Source organism: Hylobates moloch, unplaced genomic scaffold (assembly GCF_009828535.3).
Source record: "Hylobates moloch isolate HMO894 unplaced genomic scaffold, HMol_V3 SCAFFOLD_9, whole genome shotgun sequence".
Classification (NCBI taxonomy): Eukaryota; Metazoa; Chordata; class Mammalia; order Primates; family Hylobatidae; genus Hylobates; species Hylobates moloch.
This window is the reverse complement of record NW_026652284.1, coordinates 18,104,817-18,120,616: the sequence shown is the minus strand read 5'-3', so window position 1 is coordinate 18,120,616 and position 15,800 is coordinate 18,104,817. Positions and strand designations below refer to the sequence as shown.

At 52.2% G+C, this 15,800-nt stretch overlaps 1 protein-coding gene across 9 annotated transcripts in view; it reads left to right on the top strand.

Moving 5' to 3' along the window:
- The first annotated feature begins 4,205 nt into the window (after positions 1-4,205).
- Positions 4,206-15,800, top strand: part of CAPZB (capping actin protein of muscle Z-line subunit beta) — a 146,531-nt gene continuing 134,936 nt past the window's right edge. For 2 of the 9 annotated variants that reach the window (XM_032759135.2, XM_058443806.1), the window contains exon 1: positions 4,206-4,309. In XM_032759135.2, the coding sequence (XP_032615026.1) occupies positions 4,307-4,309 (3 nt within the window). In that variant the 5' untranslated portion in view covers positions 4,206-4,306. Of the gene's footprint in view, positions 4,310-5,390; positions 5,559-15,800 lie in introns of those variants that run through there. The other 7 variants (XM_058443801.1, XM_058443805.1, XM_058443800.1 and 4 more) reach the window with 7 other exon arrangements.

The window sequence follows — 15,800 nt, the reverse complement described above, 5'->3', positions numbered from 1 at the left end:
TCAGGTGATCCACCCGCCTCCCCAAAGTGCTAGAATTACAGGTGTGAGCCACCACGCCCACCTGACATCTCCATTTAAATCTCCAGTAGGAGGGGCCGGTCACCGTGGCTCATGCCCGTAATCCCAGCACTTTGGGAGGCCGAGGTGGGCGAATCATGAGGTCAGGAGATCAAGACCATCTTGGCTAACACGGTGAAACCCCGTCTCTACTAAAAATACAAAAAAAATTAGCCACGTGTAGTGGTGGGCACCTGTAGTCCCAGCTACTCGGGAGGCTGAGGCAGGAGAATGGCGTGAACCCAGGAGGGGGAGCTTGCAGTGAGCTGAGATTGTGCCACTGCACTCCAGCTTGGGCGACAGAGCCAGACTCCGTCTCAAAAAAAAAAAAAAAAAAAAAATCTCCAGTAGGAGGCCGGGCGCGGTGGCTCACATCTGTAATCCCAGAACTTTGGGAGGCCAAGGCAGGCAGATAATTTGAGGTCAGGAGTTCAAGACCAGCCTGGCCAACATGGTGAAACCCTGTCTCTGCTAAAAATTCAAAAAGCCAGGCGTGGTGGCGCACGCCTGTAGTCCCAGCTCCTTGGGAGGCTGAGGTGGGAGAATTGCTTGAATCCAGGAGACAGAGGCTGCAGTGAGCTGAGATCGCACCACTGCACTCCAGCCTGGAGTGAGACTCCATCTCAAAAACAAACAAACAAACTCTCCAATAGGCATCTCAAACATAACTTGCTCCCTCTTATCCACAACCCTCCCCTCAGAAAAACCCTGCTCCTCCTACAGTCTTCCCCAGATCAATAAATGGTAAATCCTTCCAGTGTTAAGCCAAAAATCTTAGCATCAGGCCAAACTATGGAGTAAAAAGATCAGTGGTTGCCAGGAACTGGGGGAAGGGGGATGAAGAGGTGGAACACAGGGGATTTTTAGGGCAGTGAAAATATTCCGTATGATGGTTCTAACGGTGGCTAGGTGTAATTATCCACTTGTCCAAACCTATAGATTGTATAACAGAGTGAACCCTGATGTAAACTATTGGGTGATCATGATGTATGAATGCAGGTTAATTAATTGCAACAGAAGTACCACTCTAGTGCGGAATGGGGACAATTCAGGGAGGCTCTGCACATGTGGGGCAGGGGGGTATATGTGGATTATCTCTGTACTTTCAATTTTCTTGTGAAACTAAAACTGCTCTAAAAAACAAAGTCTTGGCCGGGTGCAGTGGCTCATGCCTGTAATCCCAGCACTTTAGGAGGCTGAGGTGGGAGGATTGCTTAAGCCCAGGAGTTCGAGACCAGCCTGGGTAATACAGTGCGACTCAGTCTCTACAAAAAAATTAGCCGGGCACAGTGATGCACGCCTGTAGTCCCAGCTACTCGGGGCGGGGCTGAGGTGGGAGGATCTCTTGAGCCCGGGGGTGTTGAGGCTGTAGTGAGCTATGATTGCGCCACTGTACTCCAGTTCGTGCAACAGAACTGAGACACTGTCTCAAAACAAAACAAAACAAAAAAACAAAAGAAAAAGTCTTTAAATACGAAAAAAAAAATCTTAGCATCATCCTTGATTCCTTTCTTCTCATGCCTACCACCAATACATCAGGAAATACCTAGAACACTATCTACTTCTTGCCCTCTCCAATGCTACTACCCTGGTCTAAGCCAGCTTCATCTCTCTGCTCTGTGACCTTGGGCAAGCTCCTTACCTTTTCAGGCTTCTGTCATGAGGATTAAATGGTTTATTATCTGTAAGGTACTTAACAGTGTTCATCACACAGGATGCGCCATATCAGTGCTTTTTAAATAAATAAATGTCCTCAGTATAGAAATGGCTAAGGCCCTAGTCCCCCTACAGTCCATTCAGAACACAGCAGCCTCATGATCCTTTTAAAGCCTAGGTCAGATCTTGTCATTGCTCTGCCCTTCAGCTCCTGCTCGACCTAGGCTAGCCACACTGGCCTCCTGTCTGTCCCTTGAAAACACACCAGTGCTGATCCAGCACTGTCACCTTCAGGGTTTTTACCCTGCTGCTCCTTGTGCCTCTGCTATCCACATGGCTTGCTCCCTCCTTCCCTTCAGCTATATGATCAAATATTGCTAAGTTAGGCCTTGCCTGCCTACCTATTTGTTTGCTTGAATTTTTCTCTTTATCTCTAATCACTACCCGACACTGTATTATTATTACTATTTTATTTTTGAGAGGAAGTCTCGCTCTGTCGCTCAGGCTGGAGTGCAGTGGTGCGGTCTCCGCTCACTGCAAGCTCCGCCTCCCGAGTTCACGCCATTCTCCTGCCTCAGTCTCCCGAGTAGTTGGGACTACAGGTGCCCGCCATCGCGCCCGGCTAATTTTATTATTTTTAGTAGAGACGGGGGTTTCACCGTGTTAGCCAGAATGCTCTCGATCTCCTGACCCCGTGATCCGCCCACCTAGGCCTCCCAAAGTGCTGGGATTACGGGCGTGAGCCACTGCTCCCGGCCTCGGCTTTTGTATTTTTAGTAGACACGGGGTTTCGCCATGTTGGCCAGGCTGATCTGGAACTCCTGACTTCAAGCGATTGCCCACCTGGGCCTCCCAAAGTGCAGAGATTACAGGCGTGAGCCACTGTGCCTGGCCTTGGACACTGTATTTGCCTGGTGGCCCACTGTCTCCCTGACAACACTCAAGCTCCACAACAATGTGGGTTGTTTCGCTCATTGCTGTATTTCCAGAGCCTAGCACAGTGCTTGGCACATAGCAGATGCTCAATAAATATCTACTGCGTGTGCCATTCTCTTCTTTGAATTTCTGTAATACTCATCCAATACCAGTCTTGCGAGACTTACCCGTATGCTTTTTCTGCCAGTGGCTGCCTGTGAAAGCTTTTACTTGTCTATGAGCTCCCTGAGGACAGGGCCTGGCTCAGGGAAACAATTCCTGTCGCCTGTGCAGTTTACCATCCCCTCACAGATCGCCTAATTTGATTTAACCAAAGCAAACAGGCCACGGAGGCAGATATTGTTAGCAATCCAGGTCTCCTGCTACCTTGACTAAGCTCAACAAATATTTGATTGAGAGAGAGAGAGATTGGGAGACAGAAACTTGAGTCACTGTGGAGCGAGGAAGCCCTTCTGGGCTAATGGAATGGTTCTCTGTAGCACATCCAACAGTACTCATAACAGCTGGCATTTGTTGAACTTAATTTTTTCTTTTTTTTTTTTTTTGAGACAGTCTTGCTCTGTCGCCAGGCTGGGGTGCAGTGGCGCGATCTTGGCTTACTGCAACCTCTGCCCCCGGGGTTCAAACGATTCTCCTGCCTCAGCCTCCCGAGTAGCTGGGACTATAGGGGCGAACCACCACGCCCAGCTAATTTTTGTATTTTTAGTAGAAACGGGGTTTCACCACGTTGGCCAGGATGGTCTCGATCTCTTGACCTTGGCCCGCCTCGACCTTCCAAAGTGGTGGGATTACAGGCGTGAGCCACCGCGGCCGACCTGTTGAACTTAATTTTCTAATCTTTACCTGTGTCACCCTCACAGCTATTCTGTCTGCAGCTATACCAGCAGGGATCTTTATATCTTATTCATCTGTTATCTTCCGGTGCCTAAACAAGTCCTGGTACATAGTAGGTGCTGAATAAATGGCGTCAGCCCGAGGCTCCTCAATTCGTGCCTGGGCTCAGGTGCAGCGCGGCGCTCCAGATCCCGCGTAGCGAGCGGCAGCGCTGGGCTCCGGCCCCGCTCCCGGCGCGCTCCCCCGGTGCTGGGTTGGGCTGGGCCGGGCCGGTCCGCGCTCGGCGGCAGTTCCGGGTGCGCCGCAGAAGTGAGCGCGTGCACGGGGTGGGGCGCGGAGGGCCGGTCCCCTCCCAGCCCCGGTGCCTTCCGCATCCCCGCCCGCGGGGACTGTGGTGCGCGGTTCCCTCGCCGCCACTCGCTGCTGCAGGCCCAGAGTCGGGGACTGGGCCTCAGACACCGCGGAGACCTTTCCGGCCCCGGCCCGCACCCCGTGCCTGGGACCCCCGGCAGCCGCGCCGCGCCCCGCCCCGCCGCGCAGGCCCCGCCCCCGCACCCCGTCGGCGCCCGCCTCCCGCGCCGCTCTCCATACTTGGCGATCGCCGCAGCCCCGCGCGCTCATTGGCCGCGAGCTGGCGGCGTGGGGGGCGGGCCCGGGCCGAGCCGGGGCGTGGAAGGAAGGTGGCGGCGGCCTGGCGCGGGGGGAGGGGGGTGCTGACCCGGATGTTCACTCCTGGGCACCCGGGGAAGTGGAAGCGCCGGGCCCTGCTGCGGGGGGGAGAGCCACTGACGCCGGGACCGGGACCGCCGCCGCCGCCGCCACCATGGTAAAGGCCGCACGGCCCCCTCCCCGGCCCGGGGGCCCCTCCGGGGCTCGCGTCCCCCTCCCCCTGCCCATCCCTGGCCCGGGACGGGTGGCTTCCCGGGGTGGGGGAGGGGTGGGGTCCCGAACCCTGGGTGGACCCAGTCCCTCCCCGCCCAGGAGGGTGCCGCCGGCGCGGACGACTTGGGTGGCAGTGACCCTGCCCCCGCTCCCAGCCCCCGCCCTTGGCGCAAGCTGGAGTCCCACTCACCACCTCTGTGTTCAGGCTGGTCTCTCCCATAGCCCAGGCTAGACTCTCCCTCCCGAACAGTGGCCCCAGCTAGGCACCCCCTCGGTGACCCTGGCGTGGGCCCCCTTCCTCCCCCGGTCTAGGGCTAGGTCTGCTTTCCCCCGTCTCTCTCTCCCAGGCTAGGCCGTCGTTTCTCCCTGCCATGGCCCAGGCTAGGCCGCTGCCTCCCTCTCTCCCTCCCTCCCTTGCCTTCTCCATGGCCTCAGGCTGGACCCCGGTCAGCCCCTTCTGCAGCGGCCTAGGTTTGCTTCCCCTCTTCTCCGTGGCCTCAGCCTGAATCTCCTCTTCCCTCTGTGATCTTAAATCTGGACCTCCTCTCCTCCGCCCATGGCCCCCGTCTGGACCTCACTGCCCCCTCCCCACCATCATCCCCTTCCCTGGACTTTTCGCCACTTCTAGCGTAACCTGCGTCTGCCACGCTCGGTCCCCGCCCTGATCCTCTCACCAGGGTCCTGCCCCTTGCCCGGTGCACGACTCAGGGTCCCCTTCCCTGTTCCTGGGGCGCGCGCCTTCTTTGCAGCCTTCGGGAAGCGAGGGGAGCTCTCCATCAGGGATGGGGTGGTCCCGGTGCTGTGCCTTCTCAGTTGCCCCTTCTAGGGAGGCCGCCTAGGAGCCAGCGAGGGAAGGGCGGGCATCGGTGTGCCCAGAAGGCAGCGCGCTGCTCTGCGGGCCCCTCTCGAGGCCGCCGCCGTGGGTGCTGTGCGTGCGAAGCGTTCTGCAGGGCAGGCCGGGGTCCGCGGCGCCCGGGCCTGAGTGGGAGCCGAGGGGCGAGGGTGGGTGGCCCACAGGACAAGGATGAACGCACAATCGCCCTTGTGAGGCCGTGGCCTTGGGAGGCCACCAGGCCCTGGATCCAGTATATGGCCTGGACACGATGCACCCGAGCAGGCGCAGTCTTCCCTTCCCTCTGAACTGTCAGCTTGTAAGGGTTGGAACTGCTGATTATGGAAGTCCCTCGGATCAGGTAAGCAGAACGCCTAGGGAGAGTGCTGGCTCCGCTCGTGGTGTTTGTTTTGGTAAAGAAGGCAGATGCTATCCAGACTTTTGAGGAACCTGGGGTTTCACATAGGCCCCCACAGATAGACCTGCCCTCCTGCCACTTGACCCTTCTGCAGGACAGGCTCAGCACTTAGGTTGGAAGGGCCAGAGAACTTCTTGTGACAGGGTCAAGGGATTTTTGGAGCCTGTTTGGATGTGGACTTTGGGCCTCAAAGTGTTTTGAGGACTATGGTTCCTTGTTTAGTCAAGGGATGTTGCTGCTGAACGAGGGTGAGTAGTTGAGATGGGTTAAGCTTTCTTTTGATGCCTTCCTGTATGCTGATTAAAAACATGGGCAATGCCACTTTTAAGGCCTTAGGATTAGTCCAGTAACTTTGGCTGAAAACTCCTTATTTGGGGAGGTGGGCCTGGCCCCAGGCCTTGATGGAGAACGACTTCTCCAGGGCAGTGTTGGGTGAGGACTTTGAAAGTGGGCTGAAGTTTCCTGAGTGCGCACTCAGGACAAAGTATAAGGCAGGAAGGAAGCAGCGATTCTCACCAGGTGATGGGAAAGTGCCTCAGTCCCCCCAGGAGGAGCACATACACCTGAAGCTTCTCAGGAGTCTTGTACTTGGCTCTCATCTGAAAAGGCTGGAAAGGGTGGAGGAACTGTCTGCCAGTCACTGTGGTGTGCTTCACCTGTACAAGCTGGTTTCATCCACACGAAGCCCTTCTGGGGCTGTCCCCATTTTATAGATGAGGCAGCTGAGGCTCAGGAGGTGGAGTGACTTATTCAGGGTGTTGCTCAGCCAGTGGAGGAACCACCCTTGGTCAGTGGAAGCACATCTGGCAGGCTCTAAACTATTCTTCCCATTGTACCAAGCTGCTTATATGTCAGAAGGTTTAATGACACTGTTTGAAAAACATAAAATGGGATATTCAAACATGGCAAGGGGGGAGGAGCAATATTTATCGCCCATGGATTGTATTTTAGATCCTTTGTATAGGAAATCATGTTTATAGTGAAATAGCTGTATGGTGGTACAGGCATATTTAGCATGGGCCAGAATGAGCTCTTGGAGGGCAGAGATTTTTGTCTTGTGTTTTCCACAGCTGTATCCGTGGGGCCTAGAACAGCACCTGGCATTGGAAGAAACTGGTTGGAATGTTCTCTTTGGGATGTGTCTGTGTCCATGAACTCACCTGCTTGGATTTCATATTCATTCTCTCAGTCACTTGTTCTTAGTATCCCTTAGGCTTGTAATTTCTGACTGCTTATTGTTAGGTTTATCTCCTATTTGAATACTCTGACCATTAAGCCAGTGTAGATAGTTGGGGTAGGACAGAAGTGGTGGTGTGAGGTTGCATTGTAGATAAATGAATTCAGATCACCATGTTTTTCATTTTCAGTGGATTCGATGGTAGAGAATACAGCTAGATCTCTGTTATCCATTGAGGGAAATAGTGGCTTCAGAATCTAAAATGCGTTTGACTTTGGAATGAATTCCATGATTTTTGTTGGCATGAGTTTCTCCTTCCCAGTTAAAATGCATAGGCAAATGGAATTTATTTGCATTCCTTTAGCAGGTAATAATCTTACCACTGTTTGAGTGCTGTACAATTTCAGAGCACTGTTCCTTATGCAGCTCCAGTTTCTGACTTGGGAATTATTCTTAGTTATGATGATGGTGAGGCTTTACCAGGAACGGGGACTGGGGAGGCCCCCTCAGGAATTGCTGCTCCAGCTCACAGATGGTGTTGCCTGGCAGGAGCTGATGGGAACTTGGTATTGTTACAAGGTGAAACAACATAGTTGACATTAATGTCTCTTGGTGTGGATAAGACACATTGTTCAACTCACATCCCTCTTGTCTGTCTGTACAGCCCTGTTTATTTAAGCCCACCTGGCCTCTTTTTGGTGGCATGCTTATAAAAAGTAGCCAGTGATCAGTGGCTTGTGATTAAGGAAATGATAAGCCGAGCCTTTGAAAGCAGATACCCCTATTTATAACTCAGATGTCCTATACTTTTACATTCCATGAATTGGGGAACAGGACATATGACTGACCACAGGGAAATGGTGGCAGGGCAGATTCCTCGCCCATTAGAAGCCTGCCCTCCAGGCTGGGAAATGCTTATTGTTAGGCAAATACTGAGGCACGTTGTGGGGTACCTGAAGCTGCAGGATAATGTTAATTCAGCTTTTTGTGTATTAAGTGCCTACTCTGTGCTGCTTATGTGCTGAGGATGCAAGACAGACAAGGATCTCTGCCCTCATGGCTCACATGGTTGAGGGGTGCGCATGTCACTCACTGTTACCTAAAGCTTAAGGGGGAAAGAGACTTGTTCAATGTAACTGCAGGCATATCTGCATGAGCTATGGCAGGAAACTGAAGAGAAAGCTGGGGCTTGTGCCAGGCTCCACTCCCAGGCCTTTTGGGGTGTGTCTTCTCTTGTGTCTGCCATTGGGTGGAATTGGATTGCACGTGCACGCAGTCCGCTCCTCTGCACAGCCAAGGCTTTCTGGGGCCCCGAAATGAAACCTTACGGTATCATGGAAGTCCAGCCTGGGTAGCTTTGTCCAGCCTGTCCAACCGGGGTACCTGAGGATCTGCTGTGACCCAGAAACATGACTTAGGTTATAGCCTAGCCCCCATTTTACTCACAAGGAACCTGAAGCTTGAGAGGTTGAGTGACTGGTGTAAGCAGCAGGCCTGGGATTCAGATCCCTGTCAGCCTGAGTCATGTGCTGGACCCCACTCACTGTGTTTTCCAGAAGCAGAGAGCAGAGGGCCCCGTAAATACAGGATCTTGTCCCATTTCCCCTTGCAGCAGATCCAGCAGTGAGGGTGCGGTGTGGAATTCCAGGGGATGCAACTGTAAGATCACCCATATTGGGACCAGCTAGAGCCATATGCCATTTCCAGTCCTAGGCTTTCACCGATTCATGTTTCAGTGGAAGGAAAGAGAGGCTTAATGGTTATGGAGCACCAGCCATGTGCTATGCACTCTGTTAGAACGGTCCTCACCAGAGCCTGACAAGGTAGGTTCAACTTTAGGCTGGAGGCAGCATAGTACAAGAAAATAGAGTTAGGAGCCAGAGTGCTTTAGGATGACAGTACCTCTGCATAAGGTCGTAATGAGGGTTAAGTAATATCTGTCAAGTGCATCCAGTAGCATCTGGCACATAATGATATAAACGTTAACTGTTGTTAATATCACCATTTTTCAAAAGTGTGCAAAGGGGTGTATGGTTAGTCCCTGTCTAGCTACTAAGTGGAGGAATTGGGTTTTCTGACTCCAGAGCAAACTGTTTTTCTCCACTCCGTACTGCCTGCTGATGGCTGCTTTGGAGTTTGCTTGGCTCTGGGTTGTGCCTTGAACACACAACTTCCCTAATAGCGCCTGGGGCTCTTTTCTCCACTAAAGACAAGCTCGCTGTGAGCTGGGCACCATGTGTTGCCAGAGCCTCATGCTATATGTCAGGCCCGAATTTCTTGTCTGTGCCAATGGAACCCCCTGTGACTGGAGGGTTCTTGCCCTCTTCCAGGCTTGGAAGAAGAGAGACAGGGCTGGGGACAGAGCATATGAGCTCTGTGAGAGCAGGGACCTTGTCTGTTGGTTCCCTCCGAGTACCCCACACCTTGCACTGGCTGCCTGGCACTTAGCGCCAGCTACATAAACACTGAGTGAGAGCTGAGAGGCGGCTGCCTGCTCCACAGAACATGGTCTCTGCAATTGGGCACATCTGGATTTGAGTCCTGTCTGCCACTCGGCGTGTGACTGTCAGTGACGTGGCTAATTCCCTCGGTCTCAGTTTTCCTGGTCGGTAGCATGAGGATAACATTTTATAGGGATGGGGAGTAGGGGTGAAATTTGTAATGTACTTACTCCAGTGCTTGGCACACAGTAGCTATGATTGTTATAGTTTATTCTGCATACTACAGAGTAAGGGACACAAATAGAAGTTATCATCCCTGTCCTCTAATCTGGGAGGGGGAGGCAAGATGCGTCCAAAAAGCCAAGTGCAGCAGGAAGGAAGTAGTACTAGAAAAGGCTTAGCCAGGGACCCATGGGTGCTGTGGTCTGCCCATCCCTGCAGGCCTGGCTTGCATTTCCCCCTCCTCCATGCAGCCCTGCAGACCACTGCAGCCCGCGGTCGGCTTGGGGGCTGGGCCTGAAGCCCGGGAAGAGTGTGCTTAGGCAGAGAGGACCGGGTGGGGTATGGTCAAGGGGACTGGCACAAAAGCAGAGGTCAGGGGGTGTGGTCACACAAGCAGTAGATGTGAGTCCATGGGGTGCCTCAGTCTCAGGAGTGAGTTGTGGAGTGCCTGAGTTGCTAAGCTAAGGAGTTTGCATTAGATCTGGGACAGTGTGGAGCCAGTGAAATTTCTGACAGGGCAGGTAGAAATTCAAGGAGGCTGGCAGAGCAGTGGTATTTTAGGAAGAGTCCTCTGGCTGTGCATGCAGGAGGCCTGGGGAGGTGAAAGAGATGGGAGAGAGGCCTCCACAAGCATCAGCTTGTGAGCTTATGAGGGTCCTGGCCACTGTGCAGCTGTGGGTGTGGAAAGGAAGGGATGGTGGAAGGAGATAAAGGCAGAGTGAGACGGAATGATTTACCACCTCTGGGGCTGAGGGGGTCTGCCCCGGAGCTGTCCCATGTAGGCATTCTGATTGGACAGTTTATCATTGACACACAGCTATTTCAGGTCAGTTTAAATCCTAGATAGTGGTGTCTGCAAAGCCTTGAGATCCTATTAACAACTGAATGGGGATTTCAGTCTGGGTAGCCCAGTGATCCATCCAGCCAGTGACTCCATGACTGCAGGTGGCACCAAGTTCAGCCTGATGCACACAGCATTAGGTTCTGGTGCCTAAGACACCAGTCTGCTGAGGGAGATGGTGGGGTGGCAGGCTCTGCATGGCAGCTGTAGGAATAACAGAAGCTAGTTTTTTGTTTGTTTGTTTGTTTGAGACAGAGTCTCGCTCTGTCACCTAGGCTGGAGTACAGTGGCACGATCTCGACTCCCTGCAACCTCCATCTCCTAGACTCAGGGAATTCTCCTGCCTCAGCCTCCCAAGTAGCTGGGACTACAGGTGTGTGCCACCATGCCTAGCTAATTTTTGTATTTTTAGTAGAGACGGGGTTTCACCATGTTGGCCAGGCTGGTCTCGAATGCCTGGCCTCATGATCTGCCTGCCTCGGCCTCCCAAAGTGCTGGGGATTACAGGCATGAGCCACTGTACTTGGCCAGGAGCTAGTTTTGACTGATGACTTTTTAATATTCCAGCCAGCCCTACGAGGCAGATTCTCGTGTCATCCTTATTATGCAGGTGAGGAAACCGAGGCCCACCCAGCAGTCCTGGCACTGCGCTAAGCTGCCTTTAGTGATTTTTTCCATCGGGTCATTCATTCTGTGGATGTCTACTGAGCAGTCAGGTAGAATATGCCATCTGAGTCTTAAGGTTAAATGGAGGAGCGGGTGGAAGCAAGTATGTCCAAAGTTCTGAAAGACTCAGGAGCCAGTGCAGAACCAGCCTGGGGAAGTCCACAGCATCAGACAGGCAGGGAGGCCGCTTGCCTGCGTTTTCCCGGGCTTCCTCCTGCGGTCACCCCACGTTTCTGACATCTCTGGACGCCTATGAACAGGAGTCTTTGCCTACAACTTTCTAGTGTTAGGTTTCCAGTCGTGTAGTCCTGTGTCTTGTAAGGCAACAACCCTGGTGGTTGCCATTCACCTGGCACGTAGCGATGATTGTGAGGACTGAGTTTATGTGTGGAAAGTGTAGACGATGCCTGGCACATTGTAAGTGCAGTAGGAGTGTTATCTCTTATTATTGTGGTTATTCTATTAACATGGATGGATGATAGATGGTGTTTCATTTAACTTCCCAACCAGCCTGGAAGGCAGGTGCTAGTTCCTTCTTCTGAGACTCCAAGAGGTAGAGTCCCTTGCCCAAGGAGAGCGGTCTTAAGGGGCTCAGTCTGTTTAAACACCAGACTGCTGAAAACAGCAGCCCAGGGTTTCTGGTCTCAAGAGCTCTTACCACATTGCAGGTTGCAAGCAGTTGTTACCACCGGCTCAGACCCCGCACTTCTCCACCCTCTGCTTCAACTGCTCTGTGCAGCTTCCTCTTCTAGTGCTGAACTCAGCATGATCCTCCTGAGTTAGGCTCGGTATCTTATATAACAGTGTTTGGGCTTGCTGTCTCAGAGCCCTCTATAAGCGGATTCAGGCATCGTATTTACCAAGTGAAGTACTTTAACTTAAAATGGAAAGGTAAGCCAGGTGCTGTGGCGTGTGTCAGTGGTCCCAGCTACTCAGGAGGCTGACGTGGGAGGATCCCTTGGGCCCAGGAGTTCAAGGCCAACCTGGGCAACATAGTAAGACCCCGTCTTTCTTTCAAAAAAAGTTATGAGAAGATGCTTTTGCATTGCACCTTATCTGCTGGAGCTTCCAATTAGAATTGAGCCAGTGGCATTTTCCGGTTGTACCGGTGCCCTTTTCCCTTCTCAGTTGCAGCAGTGATTGGCAGGTAGAGTGTTGCTGCTGAAGACTTCTCCGTCATGAGGCTTTGACCCTGATGGGCTGTCGTTGGTTTCACACGAGTGGGCTCCCTGCATTGCAGTTTTGTGCTCAGAAACTGGAAGGAGGAGCCCTAATCCACCACAGCCTTCTGGTGTGAAAAGTCTAAGACACTGAAGAACTCAGACTCCAAAAGAGCAGTGGCCAGGCTTGGCTGTTAGTTCCTCTGCTGAGAATTTCCGATGTGAGCTGTTGTCGTGTTCAGTGTATACCCTCCAGACACCTCCTATCCTGAAATCTCTTTCGGGCACAGGGTGGTGTGGACCCCTGGTTGTCCTGAGATTTGAGACCTTGTTCAGGCAGAGAGGATGGGCTAGGGTGTGGTTAAGCAGAGTCCATTCTTGGTCTTGAGGAGTGCACTCATGGCGCAGGCATTAGGGGATGCCATGAAATGAAGGATGCCTTCAGTCTGTAGGCTGGTATTGAGTGTTCACTCACAGAGTGGCCCCTTCCTTCTGCCAGTATCTACCGGATGCCCACAGTCATTATCTGTAATTCTCTCAACACCAACCCTGTGAGGTCTGTTTCCTCATTTTGCAGATAAGGAAACCTGAGCTCAGAGAGGTGTAGTAACTTGCTGAAGGGCCTCCAGCTAGTTAATGGCAGTTGCCATGGAGGTCCAGGTCCACCGCACTCAGGAGTGCATGCTGATGGAATTCCCCTCTCCTGCCTTTCTGGCACCAGCCCATGGGGATGCTTATTTTATAAATGAGGAAACCGGGGCCGAGAGGTTCCCCTGTATGTCTAGCCACAGTGGCTGAAGAGGTCTGGGTTTTGTCTAGGAGGTTTTTTTGGTTCCACTTGTTGAAATGCAAGATGAAACTTTGTGAACTGCAATCTGTTTTCCAAAAGATAGCCACTCAGCTGAAAGGATGAGATAGTCTTAGCCTTGCATCGGCCACTGTGCGGCTTGGCCTCCTAGACAGGACAGTTCTTTGTGCAGTAGTGTCAGTGTCCCTGGCTCCTCCTGCCTGTGATGTGAGTGGCAGCAGCACATCTTAATCATTGGCGACAGCCCTCCATGGGGACTGTTGGGTGACAAAGCCTTGCAGGATCCTTTGGCTTTTTCCTATGAAGCCCCATCTCAGCCCTGGACACCATGTACAGTGTAAGATGCAGGGATTCTGAGGGGAAAGACAAAATTGGCCTGTTTGATTGATTGATTGAGACAGGGCGACACTCTGTCGCCCAGGCTGGAGTGCAGTGGTTCCATCTTGGCTCACTGTAGCCTCAACCTCCTCGGCTCAAGCAGTCCTCCCCCTTCAGCCTCTCATGTAGCTGGGATCACAGGCATGTGCCACAGTGCCTGCCTATCTCTGTCTGTCTGTCTGTCTGTCTGTCTATCTATCTATCTATCTATCTATCTATCTATCTATCTACTTATTTTTTAGAGGCAGAGTCTTACTTTGTTGCCCAGGCTGGTCTGGAACTTGTGGGCTCAAGGGATCCTCCTGCCTTGAGCTTCTAAAATGCTAAGATTATGGGCGTGAAGCCACCATGCCTTGCCAAAATTGGCCTGTTTTAGTAGTTACCTGAGCTCAGGCAGGTTGAGTTGGTTACCCTTGTTCTGCCTGATAAGTTTGTTTCTTATCCTTAGGAGGGAAGATGAAAAATCCTGGCTCTGTCTTCGGGGTGCTGAAACAATGTTACACGCTGGCCCTGACACAGCCAGTGCTCTACAGGTGTTAGATGAATGACTGAATGTCCAGTAGGCCCTTAATAAATGTAAGAATCCCTCCCTCCATTAGGTTGAACCGTGTGAAGTTGCCATTTTCCTATGTAAAAAAGGGTTGAATTACCAGCCTTTCATGTGGTTCAACCTAATGCAGACTGAACACTGGGGCCGGGCAATTCCACTGTGAGACTAGCCATGTCCAGATCTCTGGGCCTGAGCTCTCGGCCAAGCCTGGCTTCTCCTAGGGCCTACCCAGTTGTCAGTGTCAGGCTCTAGTCGAGAACAGAGGAGCCGAGTGGGGTCTGCCCCTGAGACGGGGCAGCGCTCTCTTGAGCGGTTCTGCTGCTCAGGACTGCCCCAGTGGTGTTGGCCTTGTCAGGGTTGGGCCGAGGTGGGGGCAGTGATCCTAACAGCCGCTGACATTTACTAAAGGCTCTGCACGTGGTGGGCGCTGAGCGCTCGGCCCGAAGTCACACGGGTGGCTTTCTTGGAGTTTCTATGTGATCCCAGGCAGTCACGATTCCTAGTCCAGGGGCAGTGAAGGGCAGACTCTGGAGCCAGAGAGCCTGGCTTCAGGTCCAAGCCATACAGACCAGGGCAGTTCCCTTCACTCTGTGCCTCCATCTCCTTGTCTAAGAAATGTTGAGCATAAAAGTAGATATTTCTGATGGATTTTATGAGGATTAAATGAGTTAATACATGTAAAGCCAGGCAAGCGTTAACCATAATTATTAACATTCACCACAACATGATGTTATTATCAGTGACATGGACTCGTAGTGCGTTATTAGAGCCGGAAGGGTCTTCGCATGTGGACACTCCCTTTGCTTTGTGTTGGGAGCTTGGACTTAGTGTGGACGCCTGATCTCCCGCCTCCTCCATAGCTCCCCTGCAGGTCCTTGTCCGTTCTGGGCCTCGCAGACCGTGCACCTGCCTCTCCGTGAACAAGTTGTTTGAAATGGTGCTTTTGTTTCAGGTGATAATACAAGTCACTCTTCTGGAAAACAGCTTAATTTTTTTGTTTCTCTGGGTGTAAATGGCCCACCCAGGCATGCCAGTTACGTTTGGTACCCAGAGCCTTTGAGGCAGCCAAAGTATGGTGCCTTTAGATGCTCCTTGTCACCCCCACAACCCCTCAACAGGTACTGTATTTATTTTCTGGTCCATTTTCTGCTCTTGTGAAGGTGGCAGGTCTTCATAGGCACTCTGAGCTTCTAATAACCCATTTGCATTGTTAAACTGCCCCATACTTACAAGCTCTCCTGCCTCGGGATTTGATATTTCATTTTAAGGGCAGGTGTTTGATTCTAAGGCATGTGAAGCGTCAGGGTTTAGGTTTAAGAAGGGGGGCAAGATAAAGGAATGCAGGAAGAAAAATAGGGCTTGTTGGAAGGCAGCTTGGGGTAGTATAGTGAAAGGAGCCTCCCAGATCCACACCCCACTGTGGCTGCTTAGGAACTGTGCGGGCTTGAACCTAGTCACTTCATGTCTCAGCTTCCTGAGCAGCCTCAACTTCCTGAGCAGCAAAATGGAAATACTATTGTCTCTTCACAGGGTAGTCCAGAGGATTAAGTAAGAACACTTAATACCGCCGGGTGCGGTAGTTCACACCTGTAATCCCAGCACTTTGGGAGGCTGAGGCGGGTGGACTGCTTGAGCCAGGAGTTCGAGACCAGCCTGGGCAACAGGGCGAAATCCTGTCTCTACAAAAAATACAAAAATTAGCCAAATGTGATGGCACACACCTGTAGTCCTAGCTACTTGGAAGGCTGAGGTGGGAGGATCGTTTGAGCCTGGGAGGTAGAAGTTGCAGTGAGCTGAGATCACATCACTGCCCTCCAGTCTGGGTGACGGAGTGAGACCCTGTCTCAAAAAAAAGAATGTACATAAAATGCTATAGCTTAGTTCTCCCATGTGGACATTTAATATAGGCTTGTGATTGTCCATAAGAATTCCATCATTTGTC